At 42.6% G+C, this 17,129-nt stretch overlaps 1 protein-coding gene across 1 annotated transcript; it reads left to right on the top strand.

Annotated features, from left to right (window-relative positions):
- The first annotated feature begins 659 nt into the window (after window positions 1-659).
- Window positions 660-16,253, top strand: LOC129384063 (uncharacterized). The gene is made up of 3 exons (XM_055069175.2): window positions 660-676; window positions 10,370-10,814; window positions 15,810-16,253. The coding sequence occupies exons 2-3, from the start codon at window positions 10,549-10,551 to the stop codon at window positions 16,117-16,119; spliced, it is 576 nt and encodes a 191-aa protein (XP_054925150.1). The 5' UTR covers window positions 660-676; window positions 10,370-10,548; the 3' UTR covers window positions 16,120-16,253.
- Window positions 16,254-17,129: the final 876 nt, after the last annotated feature.

Raw genomic sequence — 17,129 nt, 5'->3', positions numbered from 1 at the left:
CTCGCCCGGTCACAAGATAATTCCTCGCAAGTCACGATAGACGTAAGCTGGGCTCGTGTTGAATTCGCCATTTTCACAAGACGAGCAGACGACAGAGAGCGAGCGCAATTTCGCCGCAGCATAGCTGCGCCGCTTGTCTTCCACCTCTCTCTCCTTCCACTCGCCGAAACTTTCGGCATGTTTTGGTTTAGCTCAAGTGGCAGTGTTCATTATAAAGCAATTCTTTAATAATTAGTGGACGTCCCAGATCACGCTAGGAACACCACACCGCTTCGCGAACAACTGCGGAACGAAACAGCCTATTCTTTCATGCTTTCGCAGGCGTTTATATGACGTTGCTTTTCTTTCCGCCGGGAAGAAACGCGACCCCCGCCAAGTTCCCCCTTGCCATCGCCTTCCTTCTCGCCAGCTCTCGGAGAATGCTTGGAGAGAGGGGAGGGCTATAGTATCTCCCGGCCAACGCAGATTGAATAGCGGCGAATGGGCAGGATACGGATGGATTAGTGGCGGACAATAGGCACGCTCTCCTCCTTTTTCAGAGCATTGTTCGGAGACGCGCGGCCGATTCTCGTTCCTCATTGGCTGACGCGATCCGTAGCTTTCGATGCACTCGTGACGGCACGACGGCAACTGCACACTGGTTTTTTATTTGTGACTGCACGGCTTCCGGCTCAAGGTAGCATACAGTCGGTTAGCTCGGTTTTCTGCGCTTCATTCGCAAGTTTACGTGCTTACAACTGAGCGACATGTTACCCCGTGCAGCACGTTTCCCTGGATGTCAAGTGTTCCGCTTCACAGCGTACGTGCCGCTGCACTCAGCCCCTCATCGAGACGGCCTGGATTTCTCGCTGCTACTTGGTCGCCGTACTCGTCGTAAACCTTCGTGCGAGTCACAGTGGTTCGAATCGTGAGGTGGCAGCAAGTAGTTCACTACGGCGGATGTCGTGTTAACTGCGAGTTTAAAACGTTGCTAAGTTCAGCGCACCACGTAACGTGAGAAAAACAAAAGTACGGCGCGCTGCGTGAGGCGCTGCCATCTCCGTTACTTCGATCACGCCTCTGCGGCTGCAGTTGGTTCATGTGCCGCTCCACCATTTCTCACGGAATGGTGGAGCGGCACTTGAGCACGAGCAAGACGGCACGAGCAAGAGCGCTTGCTCTTGCTCGTCAAGGTAGTCTGCGCCGCTGGTGAGGAGCAGCGGTGTATCAAAATAACCTCGTTTTATTGGAATCTAGTCAAACGAATACGACGGTGACGGGAACACAGACAGAACTGTTCGTGGTCTCGGTCTACTATATCGCTCGTTTTCTATAGCTTCGACGTAAACGATCAACCAGCTCAAACCAAGATCGCTTAACCGTGCTATGGTGCCCATTTACACGCTGCCGCGCTCCCTCCTTCCCTGAGAGTGAGAGAGAAAAGTTCATCACGCGCATATGCAAGCTTGAGACACTTAAATTTGCAAAGTTTACACAAAGTGGCTGTGATTTCGTGGAGTGCTTTATTTGGCACATCCTTATGCTGTAAGTGTTCCATAAATGTCTGTCCTAAGTATCGTGCTGTGTCGGGGCCTTTATTTCTCCACCTTATGTGAATTTTCCAAACTCACACTTGGTACTCCCACGGTTTTACCATTTTTCTCCACTAAGGGATGTGACTAGCTTTCCTACATCTCTTCTTTTTTTTTTTAACATTGTCATTTGCAAGAGCCCCTTGACTGAGCTTGCATATGCTTGGAACAAGTTCTTATTTACAGATGATTTTAGTAAGTTGCTACCATTCCTAATATAGTTCGTTTGTAACTGTAGTGTGTACCATCTGTAAAGCAGGAGTGCCTTCAGCTATGGTGCTGTGGTGCTTCAGCTGAGCCTATTACTCAAACTGACATTTTTGTATACTGCTATATATGTTAGATGATAGATGCAGCACTATACACACCACCTAGGTACAAAACACAGACAGCCTTTTACTGAGACAATTATATTAACAGTAATATGTGATACTATATTCACTAAATAAAATGCTAGGTCCTGTGAGTCAATCAGTACCCCTATATTTTTCGCAACACTCAACCATAACTTCTGACGACACTGGTGCTCGTGTGCCTCTCATCCATTGGGGAATGGAAAAAAAGAACTAGCAGAGGACATGATATCGGGCCATTAGCTTCAAAATGCCAACCTCCTCTAACACTGCCCCTGCTTTCCTTTGAGGCTCATCTGCGCATTGACTCTTTGGAAATAGGCCCTCCATGGTGGCAGGACCTATATAGAGAACTAGATTCCTTACCTTTCAAGGCAGTGTTTGGTTTGAAGTAGTTTTTGGTGATGCCTTCATCACTAGCGGTTGTCGCCACCCGATCTGCACCCTTTTCTTCGCCCTACTCTCCACTCGCTCGACTGCTAGAAATTACGGCCAACCTTTCACGTGGTAAGACCATTTTTCTCATGAGCCTTTCCTTTATATTCTGTATGACTGACTTTCAACATTGTCACTTGTTGCTCCTTTGGTCTTTTTCCTTCTTTCATGCCCCGATCTTTGCTGACCACTGCACTAGATGAAGTCATTACCACAAGCAGGGACCCATAAGAATACAGTTAATGACGCTGACACAGTTGACGGCAGTTGTTACAATCTGATCGTAGCATTGCTGCCAGTGCTTTAAATTTATGCTGTTTTCTTGCTTGCTGTACCTCAAGTTCCTCTAGGGAGATGTATTTGTTGTTTCACTAGAGTAACATAGCAACTTCACCTGACAGGTTTTATGGTTTAGTGCATCTCTAACTTTGCAGTGACCTTCTCTCTACCTTATTTTATTAATTGTGCGGTGTAAGCTGAAGGTTACGTCAGCCAAGCACAGGAAGAGCTTCTTTGCATCTCTGATGGCCTCCACACATTGCTGTAATGGACAAAAGCTTTGTGAAAGAATTAGTAGTGCAAGATGGGCGAGCTCGTCACCTTTCTCTGGAATACAGTCGGCACTCGTTACTGATTGGATGACACAAGCCATAGCCTTCGCTTCACTGTGTAGGTTATCTGTTAGCTTAATACATTGTCATTTCTCTTTCTGCTTCTTTGACTACATCAATTTTTTTTGCTCTACACTGTACAGACTGCTTTGACAAAATAAAGTCATACCAGCCGGTCTCTCTTTGCTGCAGCCAGTGACAAGTCAAGAATGCAAGAGATGATCCTCCCTAAAGATGGTGATATGTGCCTACCATTTATCTGCTTCCGTATTTTAAAGAAATAGTGCCCTTACATATGCCATTGGCACGAAGGCATTCTAGCTGTTTAGCAACTTTGAGCAAGTCCACGAATAGCCAAAATCTCCAAGTGATGGGAATGAAGACCTGAACAAACAAGTCGTTTGTAAGAGGAATTAAGATTTCATTGACCTTGTGTGCACAATTTACCTCCTTGCCATTCCCCCACTTATGATGTATGAATGCGTGCCACTGTTCAGATGTACCAGGAATGGCTGAATAGGCCAAATGACCCCTTCACAGACCTATGACTCACACTTGACATGCAAAAAGATCTCCCAGCAGGGCGCATGGTTTCTTGGCAATGAGGCATCCACTGAAAGCGAAGGCAGGGACATGAATACAAATAAAGCAGATATCCACCGAAGACAAGGTGATTTGCTGGTGCATATATGTATACATGTTTCCTTCGAGTAACACTCACCACAGCATTCTTGACCTGTCAATGGCTTTAGTCCTTATGGTTTATGCACCGTATTTCTCATCTTGTGTCTCAGTGTGCAGATCTGATGCAGTTGCAGCATTTTGGACACATAGGAAATCATGACAGGAAAGTCCTTTGCACACAGGAAAAGGGGCAGCCTTTGTCAGCATGCAGTCACTGGTGACCCTGCAGCAGGGCACTGTAAAACACATCAGTGCCCAAATGCCTTCTTTTGGTGAGACCAATGCCTCCTTTATTAGATGCCTGCCGCGTCGCTAGTCTTCCCATTGGAGCGGAGGTTCCCGTAGTTCAGGGTAGCCTCAAAGAGACGGCGCTCGCAGCCGACCCACTTCCTGTTGCAAAGGAAGTGACGATTGCTGGGCTGGCGCGCGCTCGACCAATGGCTTGACGAGAGACCGTGGGTCCTGCCTCCGGGATCGCAACAGACGCCGCTTAACTCTCGCAGGCAGGGCTACGTGATTTAGGTTTGCAGCGGCCACCGCAGCTAGCGCTTGCAGCCGATCTGAGTTAACCCAGGTCAGGAAGAGTAAAGAGAGTGGCAGGAACCAGCTTCTCGGCTCACACGGCAGGCATCTAGTAAAGGGGGCATTGGTGAGACCTTCTGGTGGGGTATTGAAAGGTTCTGAAAGAGAACAGTAATTCAGTCGCAACATCTGTAAGAAGCTTGTGCAGCAATCCTGCTCAGATTTAACGACCTTATCGATAGCTCATAGCGTGCAAGTGAACTTGTGCCCATGCTGCATGTTGTCTCAACTTTGACGCTTTATCTCAAGTAGCATGCGAGACCTTTGGCCTAGTGGACATCTCCAGTTTTGATTCGTTATAGCACCTAACTTCTTCGCTCTAGAGTAGTTTTATAATGGTTGTATAGTTAATCTGTGCAATAAGCACATGGAAGATGGTGATGTGGTGATGTGCAAATGGAAAGTCGCAGTTGGGGGTAAATGGTTTCCTTGCCAATCTTCGTCCTCTTGAACCCTTGACACATTGGCTTGCAGAAAATCATGACTGCTCCAATTATAAACTGTTCAAGGCATGTTTTGCAGAGGTCAGCATCTATACATCATGTAAGCACGAACGGACAACTTGCATGTGTGACCCAGCTTACCTTTGCAGTTTTTAGTCTCTTGCTGGTGGTGTACTAAAGTCCTGTAATTGTGACATCATGTCACTAATTTTTTGTGGCACTTCGAGTGTTAATTTACGCTTGGCAATAATGTCATTATACCTGAATATCTCGTACTCAATTATTGTCATATACTATCGGCACTAACTGAAATGCGAACTATAAACAACTGATCAGAATGCTTATTGCACATAATTACATGTAAGTGTGACATGTAATCACCCTGTAGCTGTTTTATAAATGTGGCGTAGTACCAACTGTGTGCTTAAAGTGTGGATTAAGCCACTGTATCAAATGCAGGTGAACCTGGAAGCTAACCAATTCGTTTGAGTAGTTTTGGAATTGTTTCTGTTATATATATGAACGAGAAGAAAGGGGCTTAACCGAGGGGCCCGATATTTATTAATCATATCATAAGAAGCCAACAGACACCAAGGACAACAGAGAGGAAATTGTACTTCCTAATTGAAATAAAGAAATGATAAATTAATAGAAATGAAAGTGTATGAAAAACCAACTTGCCACAGGTGGCGAATGATCCCCCATCTTCGCATTAGGCGTGCGATGCTCTACCAATTGAGCTACCGCGGCGCGTTTTCCCATCGTTTTTCCATATAGTAGTTATTTGCTTCTATACTAAAACTATATATATATATATATATATATATATATATATCTTGATAGTACCTAATATAATCAATAGCTGGCCGAACAAAGAAGCCTTAGCTTAGAGTCAGTGTTCCAACACGGGGCTTGTCTTCAGAGCAATAAAGACAAATTCTTTTGACGAAATGTTGGCTCTAAGCTAAGACTTCCCTTGTTTGGCCACAATTTGTCACTTCAGCTCCTCATCTGCCTGTGAAGCTTTTGCCTTGTTTAGCTTTCATAAGATATCTAGCATGACTTGCATTTGTACACCTTGAAAAGACTTCCACTCACGGGAGTTGTTTGCTTCATTTACAGAGGCATACCGAAATTTGTGGAATCTAGCAGCTGCAGACTTGCAAGTGGCAACCTACTTGCGGCCCCTCTCATATTTCTCCAGTGCCGAGGAACCTGGGCAGGACATCACTTGTGCAAGAAGGCTGCATGAGCTACAGGATGATCAGTTACATAGATATGCTTGCAAAACAAAAGGGCTTGAGAAACCTCATTGCTTATGCATTGGTTATTGCAGAACACAAGAGGCAGAGTCTCCCTGCAGCTTTGCACTGCACTTCGGAATCTGTGTTTTGCAATATTCTGTAAACAATTTTTCCCTACAAAGCTTTGTTCCAACCAAAAACTGCCATCCTCAAACCATATTTTTGCCTCAAGGGAAAGCACGAGTTGAAAGCCATAGATCAGTAAAGCATAGTTGGAAGCATGCTACCTCAAACATCTTTCTTTTTCAGAGTTGTAATCTGAAATTTGATTCCTGCTTATGACATAATTCTGTCACTCCTGTCCTTTAAAACATCGTCATCTCTGTTTTTTTAGTAAAGACCCATCTCCAACCTCTTGCAAAGAAGGCAGCAATCGTCAGGGCTCAGACCATTGAGAAGTATAATCCATTTATTGAGACCAAATGGCTTTCCCCTTTTGTTTTTGTAAAATAATGCAGAATTGGATCTCTAGACAATAGTTCTTGGTTGGAAGGAAGCTTTCTGCTGGGATGCCAACTTTAAGATTTCAGCAAGTCGCCTATTGACAGATGTACTCTCTAGGTCACAAGTACATAGTGCACTGCTCAATTCATGTCTGCAAGGTTTGGACCTCTTTCATGGTGTTTATGTTCCAAAGCCATCTGTAGGTGCCAGTTGTCTTTGTTGTTCATGCAACATAAAACCATATTGGGGTTTCTCTTTCTAGCTCTCCTTCATAGTTGATTGCCTGGTCATGTGATTTCTCTTTCTGTCATATTTGTTTTTCTCACTGCTACATGAGGCAGAGCAGACGCCGCAATCTTACAGTAACTAAATTTTCGTCCTTTCACTGACGCTTGAACAAGAAAAGAAAGAAGTGTCATTCAGAACCTTAACTGATTATTTCCTCACATGCCCTTTTTCTTAGTTGTGTGTATGTTATACTGTACTTTTGGTAGCTCTCAAGAACAATCGATAGCTAGCAGCACAATGTTTTCCTAAGGTCATCATGTAGCATCAGCAAGCATGCCTCTTTGTATGAAAGATAGTGAAAGGCTCATCTGACATATCAGTAGCATTGTTTATTTGTGCTCTAGGCTGCACAGTTTCATTTGAAGAAAGTACGTCTAACTATCATATAGCAAACTTATATGTATCGGATTCACAAGGCATGGCGCATTATTTGTATCGAGCCTTTGTGCCAGACGATTGCTAACAACACATTTGATTGGTAATTTGAGGTTGCTGTAACAGTGCTCTGATGATTGTGTAATACGACAATGATGCTGTATTAAAAAGACAAAATGTCTTAGCTTTAATTATTCCATCTTTTTTAATGCTATATGAGTGTGATTATTGTCACGGTGAAGCTTAAGCACTTCACTCTTTGAAGTTTTCCAGGAGTGCTCAGAAATGGCCAATCGAATATGCCATGAAGTTCTCCAGCTTCTTTATTATTGTAATCAAGTTCTATCTGCTTAATTAAAGAGTTGCACAAGAACTGTCTTTTGTTGGAAAAAAAAGCAAACGGTTATTCATATATTAGTTGTCTAAATTTTGCATTAGGCTTTGAAACAAGCTTTGGAGCTTCTCTTGGTGTTGGAATAAGAAACAAATTATCTTTGCAGGCCTCTATAGCCCTATAGAACCAGAAATTGTATTATTGCCAATGATCATATATGATGCTGTCATATGGCTTCATGACCACTTCCTGGAGTTTCTTTTTTTTTGACAGTCAATACATGTGTTTAGAGTAAGTCACAAATTGGTGCATGTTCATGGATTATTTTGGCATGTAGGTTTATTGTTTATTGCCTAGAATATGTACGTGGCTTTTGTTTTGTGGCTTTTGCTATGTTGGCTTTGTTTTTTTACCTGTATGAGAGTTATATTAGCTGCTTGGTGGGACATGTAGAATGTAGCGAAGATGCTGCGATAAAGGTGTTGCAAGTGCTTGCAACTAATGTCGAGCTCAAGATGACACTGTAGATTGTGTACCATCGAATCATCTGGTTTGTGCACTTTCTTTTTTTCGTTTTAGTTGTCTTTTAATCTTATGTAAGTGTTGGCTGAGATTGGTCTCTTTTTCTCATTGTGGTAAACAATTCAGGTAATTAGACAATTATTGTTTAATTAAATATGCATGCCATATTGTATGTTCTACCTGACGGCTAAACTTGGAGAATTTTGAAAAGGGTTGCTTTTTTTCTTTATATTTAATAATTACTGCTCCTACCTTACAAGAGCTAATTGCTTTAGGTGGCAAGTTCTTTTTTTCCTTTTTTTTTTCTGATTTTACTTTTACACAAGAAGGCTCAAGGCTAGCTGTCCCTGGAAAGTGAATCTGCATCATGTGGACATGTATACTCCCGAACAACTTTCTGTGGCTATGAAAGGAAAGCTGCGGAGCCAAAGCGCACAAAAGTGAAGGCGCTTCTGAAAAGAGTCCAACGTTTTACTCCACGTTTGTGTAAGCTGGGTATGAGAAAACAAACACTTTATTAGCAACAGTTAAATAAGTCAGAACACACCATTGAATGTACAAGTTTACTTATTTTGCGGCTTTTCCCTTCTGCACCTGGACAAATGCTAGACCGTCGCACGGGAAAGCTGCGTAAATTCAGCGTCTGTTCTGAGCAACCTAAAGTACTGTCAAATGCTGGCGGACTACTTGGTGCCGTAACACATGTGCAGAAGCTCCGCCCCCACAGCTATCGCTTATTAGCAACAGAAAGTTGTCTGCGAGTGTAATGCAATGAGGTTAACAACAATAACAATAATAAGAATAATGATAATGACAACCGATATTTACCACACAAAAAGAAGATACAAAATAAGTTCAATAACTTGAGTAGGGAAATTGTGAAGGAGAATTAAAGAGGCAAGATCAAAATGAAATTGTACGTTTTCTCACTCGCACTTCCATATTTAATATCGGAAGATGCTCCCACTAAACCTCTATGTCAGCTTCTGAAGCTTGCATAATAATGTACACAGCTGTCCCAATATTGCAGGCTGCAGTTAATTGGCATATGTTTGCTGAACAGCATACCTATGCACACAGTTTCACTCTCCTGGAATTCTGTAGTCTATGAAAGTACAGCAGCCTACGGTTGTCAAAATCACGGGTGTTATCGAAACATGATCTTGTCCCTGAGCACATCAATTTTTTTTGTCTTAGGTTCGGTGTACATATGTGGCACGGTTTGCACGCTTCCTTGGGACCTAATGTGGCTGCACCACACAACAAGTTTCACATTGAGCGTTCAGGTTGAAGTGCTTGCCATGTGTACACATGGCTGTGGTTCATTGTTTTCTCGAGATTGAACTGGCCTGTGGTTGTTAAGCAGGCTGGCAGCAACCGTGATGTGCGGAGTGCCGAAGTCTAATACTATTATTCCCAACCCCCATGCACTACAGGGTGGAAGCCTTTTGTAGCACCACGGATATTATACCTGCCCAAGCCATGGTTGTTAGTGCTGAAAAAAAAGAAAGATCTTATTACACATATGTGTCTTTAAAGGGCAGTATAGCAAAAATTGATTCATACCACTGCTATTTTAAGCTCCACTAATGGGCAGCCTAAGACATTCATACATCTTTACCATGGAGCGAAACTACAAGAAGTATGCTGTTTGTTGTTTTCAGAGACCATCAAAAACAATTCGTGGTATGAAAAGGCAGCTGTACAGAACACTGGCATAAGTGGAACGAAAATGACGCCAAAAACATGCTATTTGTTCCTCATGTGTGTATGTTTTGCATGCCTGCCTTTGTATACCACAAATCTGAGTTTCTCAGGCTTTCGTCGGTCCAACAAAGGCTAAACATTTCGGACCTCTTCAAACGCTGGCATTATCCAGCTGCTTAAGAAAAAAAAAGAATGATGCTGCTGCTAAGTTTTCTGTTGTTAAATTACCATGACAACTAAGCAACTTTCATTCAATGCTACCAAAGTTAATCTTTGCAACCTTTCCCCTATTTTTTATACTTCACGTGTTGTTTCATCATACACACACTATAATTGCCAGCAGTGCAAAGTATCATTGAAATGTTTCTTGCTCCATGCTGATTCCTAAGAAGAAACTGATGTAGCATTAAATGATAAGGTAACATGTGTGATTAAACTTTCTACAATCCACCATTCACTGTTACATGTCTTTTTTTTTTTTTCTTCCAGTTTTTCATGTCTAGAGCGCAGTTCCCTGTGCGTGGCTGTTTTCGTGCATGCATCTGCTTCCCGTGTTCTTTATGAAATAAACCAGTTGTTAGAAATGCTTTTTTGGTTCATGTCCCTGTTGTGGGTCTCATAAACCTTTGCAGCGTGTTATCAAATTAATGACTTTCTAACTACCACCAACACAAGCCTTATTCAAGAACATCAGGATCTGTTTTTCAAACTTGCAGAGTATTTAGGCCCAGGGTTCATACAAATCGTTAAGGAGGAGCCGCCAGCTGTTCAAACTGCTCCAGCTGCTGTTGAAGATGAATTTGAAGCGGCTACCGGGAGCGACAGTTCGCAAACGGCAAGCAGCCGCCGAGACCTTGAATGTGTTGGGGAAAGTGCCCGTCGTTACGAATGCGAGATGTGCCACGAGGTCTTCAACACCGATCAACGCCTGCTCCAACACTCCGTAGCGCATGGACGCGAGTGGAAGTTCTGGTGCAGTCACTGTGGGGCCAGCTTTCCACGAAGCGAAGATCTGTTGGAGCACGGGAGCACCCACGTCGACAAACAGCAGCACCGCTGCTTGATCTGCTACAAGTCCTTCAACCATGCGGCCCTGCTTCGAAAGCACGTCTGGTTTCACACTGAGCAGCCGACATTCTACTGCCACCTGTGTCCCATGGTGTATGTTGTTCAAGTGATCTCTTTCTTTGCTTGTTTTAATCAAATGCCTTTGACCTTGCACATTGCACCTGCCCTAAGCAATTATAGTCAGACTTTGGTTTAATGAACCTTGATTTTATAGAATGTTTTCTTTAAGAAAGTGCTTTTGATTCCAGGACCCATGTTCATTAAGCCTAATATGCTGCCATGATCATCATGCCTATCCTTATTACTATGCGGCATCTCCTAATTTGGCAGCATGTCATGACTTCATGGTAATGTTGATGATACGACATGTCAGACGTACTTTAGTATCAAATTAATGTCTTTGAAGTGTTTTCCGACCTCCACACTTGCTACCTGCCAAGTGCAAGAAGCGTGTGGCACTGTTTTTACGCCTTTAAAAATATGTGCTGGTACATTTTTCAAATGTTTGCCTCTCCCATGAAGGAACACCAAATGCACACAGCAGATTATAACAGCATATGCAGAGATAATTAGATCCCTTTTGTTTATGAGCAAATGTAATGTATTGTGTAAGCATTTCGAGTGTTTCCAGCTTAACAATGTTCTCGGATTATCAGAAATAATGGTCATGTCCCACCAACTTTGTCAAGTTGGGGCTAAACTTTGTGGTAGGAAGGTTCTAATCATGAACAGTAGACAGGCAACCTCATCAACATATCTAAGCAGCCACCCTGTCTTCCATCAATTGCCCAAACATTTTAGCTATAAAACAATAGTTATACCCGTTAAACAACAGCCAACTGCACATGCACATATTTACATGTACATAGATTACATGTATGCACCGGTGTCAAATAATGTCGATGATACCAGATCCGCACTACCAAACCTACTTTAGCATCAAATTAAAGCATCTTAAAGGTGTGCCTTTGAATAGATAATGTCTAACCAACTAGCCAACTAATGCCTCCTGATCTTAAATATGTTTCCCAAATCTTGCCTGCTAAGTGTTATTCTTTTATGTGCGAGAAGCAGGTTGTAGAGTTTCAACAACTTGAATGTATGTGCCAGCACTCCTTCATGACGGTTTGCCACCCCAACAGAGGAACACAAGATGCACTCAACAGACAATGTCTACGATATTTTCATACACAGGGATGAATACTTCATTGTTTTGCTCTTGAATAAATACAATATAATTCACATTAGTGTTTTTGGTTTAACAAAGTGCTTTTTGGAATTAAGGGAAATAATTCTCAGGTCCTACCGGCTTCTTTAAAAGAGAGCTTAGCTAAGTTCGTGCGAAGGCGTTAATCATTAGCGGTAGCCGCGTTACTGCAAGACAAACAACCTTGACATATCTCATTAGCTGCCCTGTCTTGCCCAGATTGCTCGGACATATTACACCAATGAGCACAGAAATATTCATCACTTTACCCAATTCTCTGCCTCTTCTGGCTACTTTATCATTTTACGTATGGACTTTGGCTCCACATGATGATGAGATAAAAAAAAACGGCTGAAACTGTTCAGAAAAATTTTGTAGATGCGTAGGATACAGCTAAAGTTAATCATTCGCACCACAATTTGTGTGAAGCATCTCACATTAAGAGAGTTACGAATGATTACAAGTTACCCTCCTCTATAGCCATGCATTTTCTCCTCAACTCATTCACCGAGTGATTAGGGCTAAGCTCCGCCTTCACTGGCTCTGCATCATGATGGCATGTCATGTCGTCTACTTCCGGTTCTCTAGGAACGAGTGCGCGAAGTTTCCAACCTCTCCACCAGCTGCTTGGCAGTCGACGCCAAGCAAGAGCTATCGAAGCAGCGTGCGTTGCGAGCATTCTGTCGCTGCGCCGAACGTGTCTGGTATTGCGGTAATCACAGGCAAGCTGGGTGTTTCGACAGATGGTTGGAGGCATAAATTCAAGCTGATGAAGGAACTTTAGTGTAGATGTACATGAGTGGCCTGATCGTTCTGCACAGTCCAGCCACCCGCTGGCGCAGAGCTTAACCAGCCAAACAGAGAGCTAATATTGCTCTAACCAAATGTAAAACATTTTAAACATTTACAAAAACGAAGTGCCAACGATTATGGTCCTGCGAAAAATTTACACCAGCAGCAAAGAATAATACATTTTGTTACTGCTACTGTGTCTGGTTAAGCTCTGTGCCACCAGGTGGCTGCACCATGCAGACCATTCACGTTTGCACTTCTGCTCATCCTGTGAAACAGCACTGTCAGTTAAACTGCCAGGCCCTCCCCTTGCGCTTTCGTTTAACCGACTACCGAACTCGCGAAATGCTATTGTGGTAGTAATCCTCCGGTGCAACGTGATGGCCGCAAACACTCAAATCCTGGCGCCGAACGGGTAGTAACAGTCTGATGCGCTGCAGCCACTTCGCTCGTCTGCTGCCTTGCACAGGGACACACTGTTGCAGCTTGACATATTGCCAGTCACTACGTTTGCAGCCCACAACGCAACAAAGTCAAATCATGGTGCCCGCGAAAATACTGAGACCGACTCTGACTGCGGAACTCTTGTCACAATGGAACACGTTGTAACACAAGTAGACGACGCTTGCTGTGTGCCGGAAATGCTTAAGAGGAAGCTTTAGCTCCAGCCCAACTCCAACTCGGCCTATTCAAATACATGTAAAGGGCAAACACATTTTTCTAAGATAACCGCTGACCTATATTAGTGAAATTTGTTGCATTTGAGAGAGAAAGTTAAATTCTAGTGACAGTTGGTAGCAGAATTTCGATTTAGGGCTTTAATTTTGTTACAAGAATTTTAAAAAATCTGAAAGTTTGAAAAACATAGAAGCATGAAGTTCACAAATTAATAGCTCTGCATCAAGCACTGATATCACAGTTCTGTATATGGCATCCATTAGATCATTGAAAGCGGACAAATTCAATATGTCAATTTATATCTTACGTGAGTTCATTACGTTGTGTACAAGGGTTCTGCAAAAGCTGTATTCCCATGTTACTAAATTTTTTTAGATTCACGTGTAAAATATAAATTTTGCCCGCTTCAGATGTACTATTAGATGCAATTCACAGAATTGTGGTATAATTTTTCATTGCTGAGTTACAGAGTTGTAAACATGATATTTTCGTTCTCAGGAAATTTTCGATTTTTGTCAATTTCTAATAAAAGATTGACGACGTATATAAAGAATTCGAGACCAACAGTCACAAGATATTATGTTTTTCTTTTAAATGTAACAAGCCTTGCTAAATTTGGTGCAGTGGTTGCCGAGAAAAACAAATTCTCCTTTTGCATGTATTTAGACAGGAGCACCCAAGATATAGCGTCTTCTTAAGTGTAGTGAGAAATTGATCTTGTGCATTCTCTTTCTGTTACTTTTTTTTATAGAGACAAATTAACTAGCATTTCAACTATTACGAACAACATTTGTTCACCATAAAGTTGGACTAATTATTGATAATGTGCGCTGGGCAGCCAATCAGATGGCTCGCCCTGCTAGTGTCATTAGGGCAATTTATGTCAAATTGTTAGGGGCAGCTTAAAATTCAGCCAGGTGGTGTGCTGCGATTGGCGGCAATGTGCATGTTTAAAACCTTATAATAAATTACACACTTTATGCAGAGCACTTAGTTGTGTCAATTAATGATCAGAAGGACCTACTCTAATAATGACTCAGTGCGTTTGTACAAAATCGTCAAAATCGTTTCAGGGTATCTTTAACTATTGTGCACATCATGTGCGCTTGGCCCGCTCCTTGCTTCTAAGTTTACATGAAACATCATTTTACGCTTGTGTTCCAAATCCCCTTACCCTGTTTCTTATGTTAAGCGTCTAATGTTGCCTACCATTGCTCACTGCATTGTAGTGACTTCTTTTGATTTGCCAAGCTTGAAGGGAAAATGCCTCTTTTTGGCTGCATAGAAAGTTCTTTTTTTTTTTCGATATTGCCTGAAGGATTCATGCTTTCCTACAGGTGGTTGATTGGTGACATATATTTAGAATCTTAGTCTACATTTCACACAAGAGGCAACAGCTGCGACATACTTGTGGTCTCACTTTAACCCAATCTTGACTCAACAAGGCTTGGCCTCATTGGTCATACCATTTATGCCCAAGATAGCTGATGGCTCACATTTTGTTTAGAATAGTGCATTGTCATTAAATATAAAAACTGCAGTGTTAGATTCCTCTTACTCTATAATGTCTTTCATACGCTAGTATTACAGCAGTGTTGATAACATATCTTTTAATGCGAGATGTTCTTGGCGTGTTTGACCCAGTTTTCTGTAAAAACTCTCTGATGACAGATCTGACCGTCTTCGTCTGCCAATCCCGAAGATAGTGCAGTTTAAGAATGTGGGCCTACACTCTAAACACAGTTGCACCCTTTGGGGTGTATATTTGCCACACAACAATCGTCATCTGTCTTGTTCGCATTTCCTTTCTTTGATGCGGTGAGCCCGGTACTTTCCAGTAACGAACGGACATGCGTGTTATCAGCATGAAATAGCATTCCCGACAGGAAAGTAACGAGTGCAGCGTTTTCAAGAAAGGAAATGCGGGTAAGGCAGATGACGATTATTGTTGTGTGGCAACACTCCAAAGGGTGTAAACTTTTCTTGTGTATCCCAGCGGCCACTGAGTATGTATGTACCACTCTTCAATAAACCTCTGTGGCCAACTTGGGTCATTGCTGCCATGCACTTATCTGTCAATCCAGTAAACAGCAAAGAGAGAAGTTTTCAGACAAGCTCTACTAATTAATGGAGGCGCATAAACCCCTTTTGGTACAAAAGAGGGTGAGATATTGAACATGGCCAAAGTTCCTTGAGTAATTTTATTTATATTTTATATTTTACCCCTTGTCTTTTTGCTATCTCTGCATATGGACATGCACCACTTCACCCAACAGCTCACTTTTGCATTGAATACACAGCGCCCACCAAACTTTTGATATTTGTTTGACTTGAGTGGCATTTCGAATTATCACAAGTCTTACATGTTGTGTCTACTTAGCTCCAAATTTACACTCTCATCTTCATCTCAGGTTTCCCACGCGGCAGCAGCTGTCAAGGCACCTGCGCAACCACGATCGGCGTGCCCCCTTTGCATGCGACCAGTGCGATGCCGCTTTCGTCTTCGAGGTGGAGCTGACGAGGCACAAGAAAGGGCACGAGGAAGTTCGGCGTCACAAGTGCCCTGAGTGCAACAAGGCCTTCCTCCAGAAGTGCCACCTGGCTCAGCACCGAAAGATACATACAGGGGAACGGCCGTTCAGCTGTAACATCTGCACGAAGAAGTTTGTGCGCCGGACCCACTTGGCTGTACACATGCGGAAGCACGGTGATAAAACTTAACTTCCAGCCATCAGACTCCTAGGCTTCTGCAGCACACATCTTTGGTCAAGATTTAAATGTCCACTTCAGCAGTTAGTGCCTACCGGATGTGGTCTGTGTAAACATCTCACGGAAGTAAAGGCATTGGTTACATATTTTTCTTTCTCTTTGCAGAATTTGCACGGACTGCGTGCGAGCTAATGACGTCCAAGTTGTAATATGTCATCCGCACACCTGAAGCACAGCAAATGCTACCTCTTTTGAAGGCTTGTTCATGCATAAACAAGCGTTGGGGGGCTGGCTTGTTGTTATTCCAAAATGAGGAGTATTGAAGCACGATAGGCTGATTGGTTTCACCGGGAAAGTCATCCCCATCTTTATTTCTTGCAGAGTTCGTATGTACAGTTCTTGTGCAGCGATAGCTGAGCCAACAACAGAAGCCAGTGGAGGTTTGCGAATCATACATACGATTAGTATATTGGCATCAGCATTGCAACAGAATGTATATATAAACTGTAAGAATATTTAACTACCACATTTGCAGAGAAGGATAAAAGTATGCAGAAGCCATGTTAGAGTGCCATAAAAAGTTGTCAAAAATTTCTCATGCATCAACGTTGCTTTCTTTGGGCTTGTTTGTTTCGTTTGTTTACAATTTTCTTCAAATCCTCACCGTTCCTCATCACTTTTCACACTGAACTTTGGGAATGAGTAGTTCCTACAGATAAGCTGACTTTTCTGCAAAGCCTTACCTTGACATATTTTTCAATGTCTATGCACTGTTGTGTATACCCTTATTAAGCTGAATGATAAAGCAAGCACAGAGATCACTCAGTTGCCAATCTGAAGCTAACAAATAGAAAAAAGGCAGGAGCTCCAACGCAGCGACAAGCAACCGAGTAGAGCCTTGTGAGCGTACTGCTCTGGCAATACCCTTGAAGGTGATTCTGGGTAACTTCGGATTATTTATAATGCTGCATATAACAAAATACAAATAAACCTCGATATAACAGAGTCTGTAAAATCTGTAA

Source organism: Dermacentor andersoni, chromosome 9 (assembly GCF_023375885.2).
Source record: "Dermacentor andersoni chromosome 9, qqDerAnde1_hic_scaffold, whole genome shotgun sequence".
Taxonomy (NCBI): Eukaryota; Metazoa; Arthropoda; class Arachnida; order Ixodida; family Ixodidae; genus Dermacentor; species Dermacentor andersoni.
Note: the sequence above shows the minus strand (reverse complement) of the source record. Positions and strands in the feature narration are given on the sequence as shown.

Coding starts and splice junctions, on each gene's coding strand:
- LOC129384063 (XM_055069175.2), top strand. CDS start 10,549: ATGTGCCACGAGGTCTTCAACACCGATCAACGCCTGCTCCAACACTCC. Junction 10,815..15,809: donor TGCCACCTGTGTCCCATGGT/GTATGTTGTTCA, acceptor TCTTCATCTCAG/GTTTCCCACGCGGCAGCAGC.